Source organism: Danio aesculapii, chromosome 18 (assembly GCF_903798145.1).
Source record: "Danio aesculapii chromosome 18, fDanAes4.1, whole genome shotgun sequence".
Lineage (NCBI taxonomy): Eukaryota > Metazoa > Chordata > Actinopteri > Cypriniformes > Danionidae > Danio > Danio aesculapii.
In genome coordinates, this window is record NC_079452.1 from 1,055,554 (window position 1) to 1,067,716 (window position 12,163).

The 12,163-nt window shown below is 36.9% G+C and overlaps 1 protein-coding gene across 1 annotated transcript; it reads right to left on the bottom strand.

The window, feature by feature from the left end:
* Positions 1-4,830: 4,830 nt before the first annotated feature.
* On the bottom strand, positions 4,831-8,140 carry LOC130245647 (extracellular calcium-sensing receptor). The gene is made up of 6 exons (XM_056478397.1): positions 7,908-8,140; positions 7,497-7,785; positions 6,585-7,340; positions 6,263-6,490; positions 5,907-6,030; positions 4,831-5,744 (listed from the first exon to the last, which is right to left on the bottom strand). The coding sequence occupies exons 1-6, from the start codon at positions 8,138-8,140 to the stop codon at positions 4,831-4,833; spliced, it is 2,544 nt and encodes an 847-aa protein (XP_056334372.1).
* Between the last annotated feature and the right edge of the window lie 4,023 nt (positions 8,141-12,163).

A 12,163-nucleotide genomic window follows, 5' to 3' on the forward strand; every position in this document is an offset into this window, starting at 1 on the left:
TGAAACACACACAGAAAAAGGAACCGCTCATCTCAACCCCTCTTCCAGATAGGCCTTGGAAAAGGCTAGCTACTAATCTATGTGAGCATAACAAGCATGCTTATCTTATTGTGTCAGATTATTTCTCTCGATTTCTTGAGATCCTCCACATGACAACAATCACCAGTTCTGAAGTAGTGTTAAAACTAAAAGCACAATTTGCCAGGTTTGGATACCCCAACGAAGTAGTTTTAGATAATGGTCGTCAATTTGTAAGTGCGGAATTCCAGGAATTTGCAAAAGAATTTGATTTTGTACACATAACATCTAGTCCACACCACGCTCATGGAAACGAATATGAGAGAGAGGAGTCCAGATCACAAAGAAAATTTTACAACAGAAAGATCCTCTTCTGGCTCTGATGAGCTACAGGGCGACACCTTGCATCTCCACAGGTGTAAGCCCAGCTGAACTTCTTATGGGCAGAAAAATTAAAACGACACTCCCAATGCTGGAGACAAATCTTCAGCCTCAGTGGCCAAATCTAGAGAATGTAAAGACAAAGCATTTTATGGAACAGCAAAAGCAATCTTTCTACTTTAATCGTCACCATGGAGCTAATGGCCCGTTTCCACTGAGTGGTACGGTTCGGTTTGGTTTGGTACGCTTTTATAGCCGTTTCACTGTCAAAAAGCGTACCGAATCGAACCGTACCGTACCACTTTTTCGGCACCCTTTCGAAAGGGTACCAAACACGAGAAAGGGTACCAAAAGGCAGAGCTAGACGCGCAGCTGAACGCTATTGGATTACAGAGATACGTCATTCGCCTACGCAACAAGCTAGAATGAAAACAAAAAAAACGCCATGTTTGAATACACAGCGAGAGATTACAGCGGAATTATAAATACATATAATAACAAGCCATGGTCGACCCGGGCTCAAACAAACCTTGTCGTCGTCTTGATAAACAGCCACAAAGCCATGGAGTAGAGCAGATTTACCTTTGTGCCGCGTAGTTTTTTCACAAGGCAGTCTGAGTCTTACAAGTGCGAGCGGTTTCGCTTTCTTGCTTGCATTTTGTCGCTCGTCTAACATTATATCTGAAATAACAAACTTCTTGAGCTGATGATAATAACCTGCGCTTGATTATTGATGTGCTTTTGAAACCCGATCCTGTCAGACACTGACAAATGCGAGAGTGAAGCGCGGAAAAAACAAGGGAGGAGCCGGAAAAAAAGGAGCACATTATTTCAGCAAACATGAACAAAATGCCTTGTTTAACTGTTACCGTTATTATCACCTTTTGGACTAATATGAACTCAGAATGACGGAATTACTCTCTAACAGAGGCTACATGTGCTGCTGAAGATTACAGACACAGATGAGAGGTTTACACTGACTGTATATTGTGTTGTTTTTAAATACTGACGAAATGTCTGTTATGTGTAGTTCTTCTGTAATTGATAACATATCGGAGACTGTAAGGGGCTGTTTGTGTTTATATATGTTCATTTATTTAGTTATTTGATATAATTACAAAGTTACAGTAGGCTGTTTCGCACTGTCATTGATCTGCAGTTATAATCAACTCATGTTCATAGAAAAATTAGTAATAAACATTTCTACACAAGTATTTATGTGTATGAAGTGTCTGTTTTGTGGGAATTTCTTCTCATATGATATGTATGTAATTTCCTTGAGCGAGAATGACGTCGTATGGCTTTAAGAAATATGTGATCACATTGAGAGATAAGGGGGTAACCATATAACACTGTATGGGCTTCAGCCGACCTCGCACATAAGTACGTCTTTTCTTCTTTAACAAATGGGGTGCAATCGCTAATTTAACATCTAGTCTCGTTAAACCATTAAGGGGAAGCGAATTATGATCTTGATGAAGATCCTTGATGAAGATGCTTTGCCTTTTGTTTTTCTTTCACTAGTTGTTTTCATTCATTATTTTGCTTTGCTTTTGCTTAGCTTTGCTTTACATTTTTGTTTTGCTTTCCCTTTTGTAATAGTTTAATGAACACACTTGACTTAACAGAGCAACAAGATCACCTTTATTCTAGCTCAAAACATGTGAAGAACTCGCAAAGCATGATGGGTCGCATTACTCACACAAGCATCATAGCTCAAATGTGCCGGTTAACACTCACCACATACTTGTCTCTATAACTAAAAGTGAAACACAATAAATACCGATAGCCAACATAGCAGACGTGTTCAATACAATCACTGCACATAACTGTGAAGCAAAACTCCGCCACAAACTTGCTGCAAAACAGACGCCACCAGCACCACTGTAATTTAACTACAGATAACACAGAGTCAGCACAGTTTCAACCCCTTCACAATAACACGAAATAGTCATCTTATCCTACCTCAACGCAAACAGGTAACAACAGGAGCACAAAGACCAGGGGATGCCAGGAAGCAACAAGCCAACGTCCACAGGACATCACATACTTGTCAAAATATGAGTCCTTAAATAGTCGGACTGCTCGCAATTCATTGGTCTACCAATCACACGCTGACCAAGCCCAAAATTACACACATTGCCACACATAATTCATTGACTTGACGTTTCCCAAATCCGTCGTTCCAACGAATATTCGCAAACTACGTTGCATTCTTGTGCACTTGCAACTACTCTGGAGCTGTAGTTAGAAACATAGTTCCTGGCTGTGTTCTATTCCCAGTTATCCCCCTATACCCTATTCGTTTAGAACAGGGGTCTCAAACTCAATTTACCTAAGGGCCGCTGGAGGCCGAGTCTGGGTGAGGCTGGGCCACATCAGGTTTTCTATAAGAAATTAATTATATTATTAATTTGTTTATTGTTTCATCTTATTTTAATTAAAAATTAATAAGAAAATAAATTAATCACTAATACATAGTAGTAATAATAATAATAATAATAATTAAATTTACTGTCATCCGCCGTGCTGTTATTACTGGAAAAAGAAGCAACACTGTGTTGTTGTCATTTCTTTTGACTATTTTACATCATATAGAAATATATGTAATGTTTATTGTATGAGGCAATGCAAATACAAAGCAGGTGATGCGATGCAAATGACCCACAAATAACGGTGCGACTCTATAAATGGTCCGGGTTACTAGGGACTCTTATTGCTGATGGACTCGATGTGTGACTGCAGGTGATTTCATTAGGCTGCATTTGGGTCCTTACTTTTCTTTTATCAAAAAGAAAGTTAAACATATTTTCAGTTTTTGTATAATTTGTATTCTGTTTTTATGTTCTACTTGTTTCTTTTACTCTTGTTCATGCAATGCACTTTGAATTACCAATGTGCATGACATGTGCTATTAAAAAAAAAAACTCAACTTGCCTTACTTTGGTTTAACATATTAGCCTAGACTTATGACAGTAAATAAGTAGCATCTGTGTATGAAACAAGCTGCAGTATCGTAATAGAATGATGTAAACATATTACAGATACCTGAGCAAATTCGGAAGACTGTGGAAGCTTCATCTCTGTGCTTTCTGAGGGAATGTCTTTAGAAAGATTTCGAGGTCCAACATGCTGGTGAGAATTTTTTCCAAGGTTTGGGAAAAATAACAGTCCTTCAATTCTTCTCAAATTTAACAATGAAGAATTTGGCCATCATCAATGGCCATCAGCTGTGTGCATCCAATGGTGTCGTGGTCTATTGTTGGTCTGATTGTTCAATAAATTAGCTTTTTCTACATATTTGTTAAAGTACCTCTGCCATTTGCACCTTCTGTCTTTCTCTTCTTCTATCCATCTTCTTCTTTTCATTTCCTGGGTAATCTATTTTCTATATGTTCCTGGTCCATTATTGTTAAACATACAACAATAAAATATGCAGAAATGCATATTTAAAAAGTAGGCTACTAGTAGGATCTATTAAGTTCAGGATATCTGTGGTCTAGTTACTAGTAAATAAAAATAAGAACAAGTTTTATTTTTGCCACACAAGAAGAGTATAATTGAATAATAGTCACTATTAGAATGCATACCAGTATTTACAGCCTGATCTCATGAGAAAACATTTTAAGTTTTTTAAGTAAGTAAAGTACTTTAAGTTTTGTCAGTTTAGTGGCTAATTCATACGAGTTCATTCGTATGAAATTGTATGATTTTAAAAAGGAGGCGTGGCACCTAACCCCACTCCTAAACCCAACCGTCATTGGGGGATGAGCAAATCGTACTAAATCGTATGAATTAGATTGTACGAATTCATACAAATTAGCCACTAAATCAAAAATTTACGAATTGCCGTGAGACTGTGTTGGTATTTAATATGGACTAGTATCTAATGAATAAGTACTAGTAAAGTTACAAAAGACACTAGTAGCTAAAGAATAGGCACTGGTATCTAATGAATAGGCACTAATATCTAATGAATAAGCACTAGTACCTGATGATGAGTACTAGTACTTAATGGAAAAGATACTAGTATCTAAAAAAACCGTACAACGAACATGAAAATAGATACTAGTATCTTTTCTATTATGTTCTAGTATGTTTTTAGATACATTAAGTACTAGTACTTTTTTAGATAACTAGTATCTTTTCCATTAAGTACTAGTACTTAAACTTGAACTGCTTCGATAATAGGCAGATACCTTGTCACAAACATAAAGAATGTCTGTGTTATTTCAGTGGTCAACCTTAAATGATTCAATATTCACATATCATTTAACAGTCAGTTGCAGCATGTGTTTTGCTCATTGCTCATATTCTAATTTACATTTTTCCATGTATGTTGGGTACTTAGGATATTTCCTCTGAGGGGTATACATGACAAGAGCCTTTGCATTATCTAGTTATTTTTTATTTAATTTTATTTATTTTGTTTCAGTAGAACTTAGATGTTGTTTTTCCCAACATGTATTGCTTTGTATTTTGTTCAGGCTTAAGAAGGATTATATAACATTTAGGTGCAAAAATGCACAATAGTAAACTAATGCTTGAAGACAAAATGGCAAATATCTCCACAGCTACTGTGAATTTTCCGGGAGAACTAACATAAGCTGGAATAAATGTGATCCATACAGCACAGAATATGAGCATACTGAATGTGATGAATTTGGCCTCATTGAAATTATCAGGGAGTGTCCGAGCCAGAAAAGCCAGAATGAAGCACAAGGCAGCCAGTAGGCCAATATATCCCAAAATAGCCCAGAAACCTACAGTGGAACCCAAACTGCACTCAAGAATAATCTTTTCTTCATAATATTTCATATTTTTGTGGGGAAATGGGGGAGATATTGATAGCCATAACACACAGATTAAAACTTGTATAAATGTAAAGGCAAGAACACTTAGTCGTTGTTGTACAGGCCCAAACCATTTCATGACATTGGTTCCTGGAAGTGTAGCCTTGAAGGCCATTAACACCACTAATGTTTTTCCTAAAACACAGGATATACAGAGGACAAACGTGATCCCAAAAGCTGTGTGACGCAACATACAAGACCATTGAGTGGGCTGACCAATGAAAGTAAGTGAACAGAGGAAACACAGAGTCAGTGAGAAGAGCAGCAGGAAGCTCAACTCTGAGTTGTTGGCTTTTACTATGGGAGTATCCTTCTTGCTGTAAAAGATAATTGCCACCAGCAGAGTTAATCCTGCTCCAAATAGTGAGAAAAAAACAAGCACTATACCCATTATCTCTGTGAATGAAAGAAACTCTACAGTCTTTAGAACACATTTATTTTTCTCAGCATTAGACCAGTATTGCCCTTGACACTGCTTGCAGTTATTTGAATCTGGAAGGAAAGTTTTTTATTTCTATAGTTAAAGGAAAAAATCCAATTATTTTAATTTATGAACTCCTTTGATAAAAAGCTGCACCCTTAATATTAGTATAAAAACACAAAAACAGCAACTATACAATTTCCTTTGGAACTGTGAGATAGACTGAGTATTACCTGTGTCATTACTGATTTCTCCATCTGCACATGGAATACAGTCATAACAGCAGACAGGTCTTCCCTTCTGTGCTGCCTTCCTGGTGCCTGGAGGACAGCTCTCACTGCACACAGATCTTGGCTTCTACATAGAAAAATGTGTTAATATTGCACCTGAAGACATTTCTCTCTCTCTCTCTCTCTCTCTCTCTCTCTCTCTCTCTCTCTTTCTCTCTCTCTCTATCTATCGATTGTGTTCATTTCAGCCAACAAAGAGTAAATGTTGCTAATTAAATAACATTAAATGATATAATTTTTATTTTAAATTATTACAGTTTAAACTTAAAATAAATACATATAAATGTTATGCCATTTGCCTTCAGGTTTCCTCCTGCCCAAAGTATCTCTTTGCTGTTAACCACAAAGCGCTGGTCAGTAGGCAGAGAGGCATCATAGTATCCAACTTTTTTAAAATTGACTGATCCATCAGAATTCTGCTGCCAGTTCACGACCTCATATTGGGCTAGTGTTGCACCAGTGCTGTCAAACCACACACGATCTCCCATCTTTACAGTGAAATTTACCCTTTTCAGTGCATCAACTACCTAAATAAAATATTTAAATTAATCAATACATGATAAAAAATTAAGACATTTTCAAATAGATACTATTCGGTTTCTGGTTTTACTTATTTTGTACCTGCTGTGGTTGTATCAACAGGTCTTTCTCACAACCCTCTTGTTCATTGCACTTAAATAGACTGTGCAGTGCATGAGCCACAGCATAAACTGCGTTGTAGACATTTATTGAAAATCTATGTTCAGGCACATCTTCAATGTAATTTTTCAGAACAAGAAGATCCTGATATCTGCTGCAATTTAATATGACCCAGGAATCATTCCTCTGATTCTGTATGCATGGGAAAGCTGTGTCCCAGAAGGATTTTAAAACATATTCTGCAAAACCTTCAATATAAATTTTTCTTATTGCAAAACCCAGTGACCCTCTCAGCACATTAAATGTTCTTGGAGTAACCAAACTCTTTGAAGTTGTCCATCCCTCCACACCAATTATTTGGAGGCCTGTAATGTTTTCAGCACTTAACTGCTCAACAAGTAATCTCATTTCAAGAAATGAAATAAATGCAACAATAACTTTTGCAGTGCTCTTTTTAATTGTGTCTACCACTTTTTTTAGTTTCTCGGGCTCTGTCCTGTAGAATTTCTCAGAGTACTCCACACAAATTCCCTCTTTTTGGGCTGTATTCAGAAATATGGCCATTCCATAATTCCCATAGTCATTGTCACTGTTCACAGCTCCCACCCAAGACCAGCCCAAGTGCTTGACTATGTATGCAAGAGCTCTACCTTGATGGTAATCACTAGAAATAGTCCTGAAGAATGAGGGATAATCTTTTCTACTACTCAGACATTCACAGGAGGCTGCATGACTTATCTTTAAAAGATAGATAGATAGATAGATAGATAGATAGATAGATAGATAGATAGATAGATAGATAGATAGATAGATAGATAGATAGATAGATAGATAGATCATAAATGAGTTTACAGTGTGGTGTTTTTGTAAAACCTTTTTTTAATTGGCACTTACTACTGGAATTTTGAAAGGTCCTGTGGTTCTAGTCAAGATCACTGTGGCAGAAGACTCTGTTTCTCCAATGATAGCATGTATAGAAGTCTGCCTGTTGCATTTGTCTCTTCCTGCAAACTCAAAACTATTCATCAATGCCATAGTTGCACTCATGGAAGACAATTTTGAGCTACAGGTATCATAAATCTTGTAGCCAAGGGAAACCTTTGGGAGCAAGCTTTCACTTCTATTTATCTCCTCAATAGCAAAGATCAAGATTTGAGCCAGACGAAAATCTCTCAGACTCACACTGTGAAAATGTCAAAACAGTTAATAGAAAACAAGAAAGAGAGAGAAAAGCACGATAATTTTCAAGATATACGTACACCATCTAAATTGATAGAAAATCAAAATTGTCATATTATTACAAACCTGGAGCATGATAAAAGCTGAGGTTTTTGTGTAAACTCAAATGAAGGTGTTGTTTCTATGCTGTGGACTGGGAAAAGTGCACCAATAGTCACATCTCCATCCTTGAAAAGCAGAGGGTACTTCGGTTCTCCCATTATTTGGCAAGAAGCATTTCCCACACTTACTTTAAGCTTATTAAAAAGCAGAAGTGTGCAAAGATAGAGAAGCATCTTGAACAATGAGCTCAACTGCATCTGCCAAATGCATTTGAACTAATAGAGTGTTTGCATTTTTCAGGTAATTATTATGGATGAATGATTGTAAATGTAGCCAATGCCAAAGGGGCAACATATGAGGTAAGTCAGTAACAATTCCCTTCTCTCTCTCTCTCTCTCTCTCTCTCTCTCTCTCTCTCTCTCTCTCTCTCTCTCTCTCTCTCTCTCTCTTTCTTACATTGTCAAACTTAGAGTATATACATTATAGCAGTGGTTCCCAACCCAGGGGTCGCGATGATTTTCAAGGGGTCGTCAAGAGCACTGTGTTTTTTTCTTTCTTTTATTTTATTTAATTTTTTTGTTTTTAGGAAATTAATTTAATTTATTAAATAATACAATTCTTATTATTTGGGGGAAAATCATATATAGAAAGATAAGAGATTTCATTAACGTCGAGAATGTTTTACTAACTGTGCCCTCTTTCTCTCTCTCTCTCTCAAAAAAAAAAAAAAAAAAAAAAATTCTACTAATGTTTTGCTTCCTAGACTTTTACACGCCTGAAACTTGTCTATAGCGCTTGTTCACTGCTGCTCTTATAGTTGTGTAAATTGCTTCCTTGTCCTCATTTGTAAGTCGCTTTGGATAAAAGCGTCTGCTAAATGACTAAATGTAAATGTAAATGTACAGCATATCGCGAGAGTGGGAACATAGCCCAGAGCTTACATTTGTAAATAAAATAAAAAAGACGCACCGAAGAGAAGATATGGCAAAGCGCCAGGGAGGAGATAAACATGAATGTGCTAAAAAGAAAGCAAGGATTTATTTGGATAGTTATCTTGAATTCGGTTTCATTGAAGCAATGGACAAGGTGAAAATTGAGTGTGTCATCTGTGGTGACAGACTAGCAAATGAAAGCATGAAGCCCTGCAAACTAAAGAGACATCAGAGCACCAGACACCCACAGACGGATGGTAAACCCAAAGAATTTTTTCTAAGGAAAAAATAACTTGTTATGTCAAATAGACCAGAGAACATAAGAGAAGCTTTTACTAGAGCTGGAAGTGACAATAGACAGTCGACGGTTGCATCTTTTGAGTGCGCTCTCCTAATTGCACAATCAAAAAAGCTGCACACCATCAGGGAAACTCTGCTCAAACCTGCGTGTGTTAAAATGGCAGAAATAATGTGTGGTCCGCAGGTAGCTTGAAAAACTAAAAACTGTACCTCTGTCTAATAATACAACAAAAGACAGAATGAACAGAATGGCAAACGATGTTGAGAACACGTTGGTTGAATAGTTAAAGTTAAATAACTTTTCTATCCAACTTGACGAAACCTCTACTGTGGCTGATGAAGCAATACTCATTGTATATGTGCAGTACATTGAAGACGCCGCAATAAAGCAAGACAAATTTTGATTTGTTTTATTGAACTGAGTGAAAAAATAAAGGAGTTTTTGAAACTGAACAATCAAAGACTATTTGACGAAATGACAGATGAGTTTCTCATTAGAACCTCATACCTGGCGGATATTTTCAGCCTATACAATGAAACAAACAAGCACATGCAGAGTGCGGATGCAAATGTGCTGGAATGCAATGAAATTATTGACGCATTTATACTCAAAGTGGATTTCAGGAAGAATAAACTGTTGAAACGAGACCTGCACCAGTTTCATCACTTTTCAAACAAACCGGGGGAAAGTTACCTGAATTCTTGGGCGATGGAGGAGATGAAATCACGATTTTCGTATATTGATGAACATGTCGCCAAATGCGCTTGGGTAAGTGATCCATTCACCACAAATGAGGAAGACGTGGAATATTTAGAAGCGGAGGACGAGCTCTTGGATGTCAAGTCTAATTCTTTTCTGAGGAGATTCTTTACCAAACATGGGTACAAACGGTTCTGGCTGGTGAAAGGACCCAACGTTGCACCCAAACTTGCGCAACATGCTACAACCACACTCATTCTTCCTTTCGCCACAACATACCTGTCTGAGACTTGCTTTTAGCTTCTGGTAACTATCAAAACGAAGGCACGCAACAAGCTGGAATTGTACAATGACTTTCGTCTGGCTGTCACGAAAATCATGCCTAATATTCAATCACTATCCCTAGATATGCAGGCCCTGAGTTCACATTAAATAGCCTTAACAATTAAATAAGGTTTAATTCATCTAGAATTACAAGAAAAGGTGTGAAAAAACTTTGTGCAATTTAAAATATGCAAATAGTTGTTATGCATTTGTTATTGTTGTTTTATATGCCTAATACAGGCTTTTAGAATAAAAACAAATGTCTGAATAAACAAGCCTGAATAGAAAATACTCACTCTGTTCTTTTGAACCTTGCATATTTCACCTTTTTATAATAGTTTAAACAGATAGGTTTGTACATGTTATTTGTACATGATGTTAAATGTGCTGCACTTAGGTTTAGCAGGTTTGCTGCAGCAGATTTTGAAAAAAAGTGCAAACTGTTGTTGAGAGTTAATAGTTTTGAGTTGTTGTTCTTGCATATATTAAACACAACATTAGCTCAATGTTATTTGCTAGTCAGTGTGAGCGATTTTTTTGTGTATGTTTCTGTGTGGGATGTTTGTGTGTGTGTGTGTGTGTGTGTGTGTGTGTTGGGGGGGGGGGGGGGGGTCTTTAAAAATGTCAGTGTTAAAATAGGGGTCTCCAGGAAAAAAGGTTGGGAACCACTGCATTATAGTATAGAATAAAATGTGAAAGCTACTTAAAGTTTTAGACGTGATTTCAGATTTGCAGCCTCATTTTTCAAAATCTCTCACATCAGATACAGAAATAGGACAAAGCTGACACTACTGTAACGAATGGTGTCTAGTATGCTTTCTGTAAATTATATATATATTTACCCTGTTGTCAAATGTACTGCTTATTGAACCAACATTTTCTTCTAAGTGATGCAACAGTTTACTTTTTGCTTGTTTCTTTTTCAGTTAATTCTTTTGAGTTTAGTTTTTCTTAAAAACACGATATTATTGCAATTACAAGAATGCTTAGACATTCCTTGCCCATTCAGGGAGTTCATTGTAAGCCCAGATTCATTAAAAAGGCTTTTCACCACTTCATAAAAAAATGATTTGATGTAAATGATCTATGTGAATCACAGTTTGTCTGCAAACATCACTGACCTTTTTTGGCTTCATATGTTCACCACAGGTCCTAATTATTGCTTTCAAATATGATCTGCTGTATTTTCATCAATCTAATGTTACACTGCTATACTAGTTCAGTCTCATTGTAATGTCTCAGTTATTACATGGATGCATTTAGTCAGTGTTATAGAAAGGCTGTCTTTTATACACCTCTTTAAAAGCTCTAGTTCATGCATAATATCCGCTACACTTGAGCCCCATCTACTCGTGCTAACTATGCCACTAAATGAAAGATTTTGGTATGGTGTCTCAATGCAAATGTTGACCCAACAACCTGCTCTGTGTCGCTTGTTCTTCGTTTTTTGCAGTCTCAAATAGACAAGGGCAGAGCAGTTATTACAATCAAGGTTTACACCTCATCTATTTCGGCATTTCATGAAGTAGTCAATGCAAAGCCATTAGGTCGACAGCCTTTAGTATGCCAGTTTCTGAAGGGAATTTATCACATGATTCCGAGTCACACTTTAGGAGCACCTAATTGGGATTTACCTCTTGAATTAGACTTTCTTACAAAGCCACCCTATGGGCCATTGACAGATGCAGACCTTAAAACCTTATCTTTAAAGGCAGCTTTCCTCTTGGCTCTTTGTTCTGCTAAAAGGCTAGGAATATTGTGTGTCCTATCAGTTAGTGAAGACTGTCTGCACTGGAAACCAGATGGCACAGGGGTGCCACTTTGGCCAAATTCTTCATTCTTGCTAAAAGTAATTAATCCTCGGTTTAAAAAATCAGGTATTAGAGTTGGACCAGTTTTAACCTCCTTTACAAACAGCACAGGAAGGTTTGCCTACCTTATGTCCAGTAAGGACATTATGTCTTTATATATGTGTTACTCAGCCTCTAAGAAGAGCTCTCAGCTTTTAGATTGTTATGGCAAGA

What these genes read in the sequence shown, in the direction of transcription:
- LOC130245647 (XM_056478397.1), bottom strand. Translation starts at nt 8,140, where the DNA reads ATGCAGTTGAGCTCATTGTTCAAGATGCTTCTCTATCTTTGCACACTT. An exon ending in CAGCTTTTATCATGCTCCAG is followed by an intron (nt 7,786 to 7,907) that starts GTTTGTAATAAT and finishes ACATTTTCACAG; the next exon opens with TGTGAGTCTGAGAGATTTTC. An exon ending in GACCTTTCAAAATTCCAGTA is followed by an intron (nt 7,341 to 7,496) that starts GTAAGTGCCAAT and finishes TATCTTTTAAAG; the next exon opens with ATAAGTCATGCAGCCTCCTG.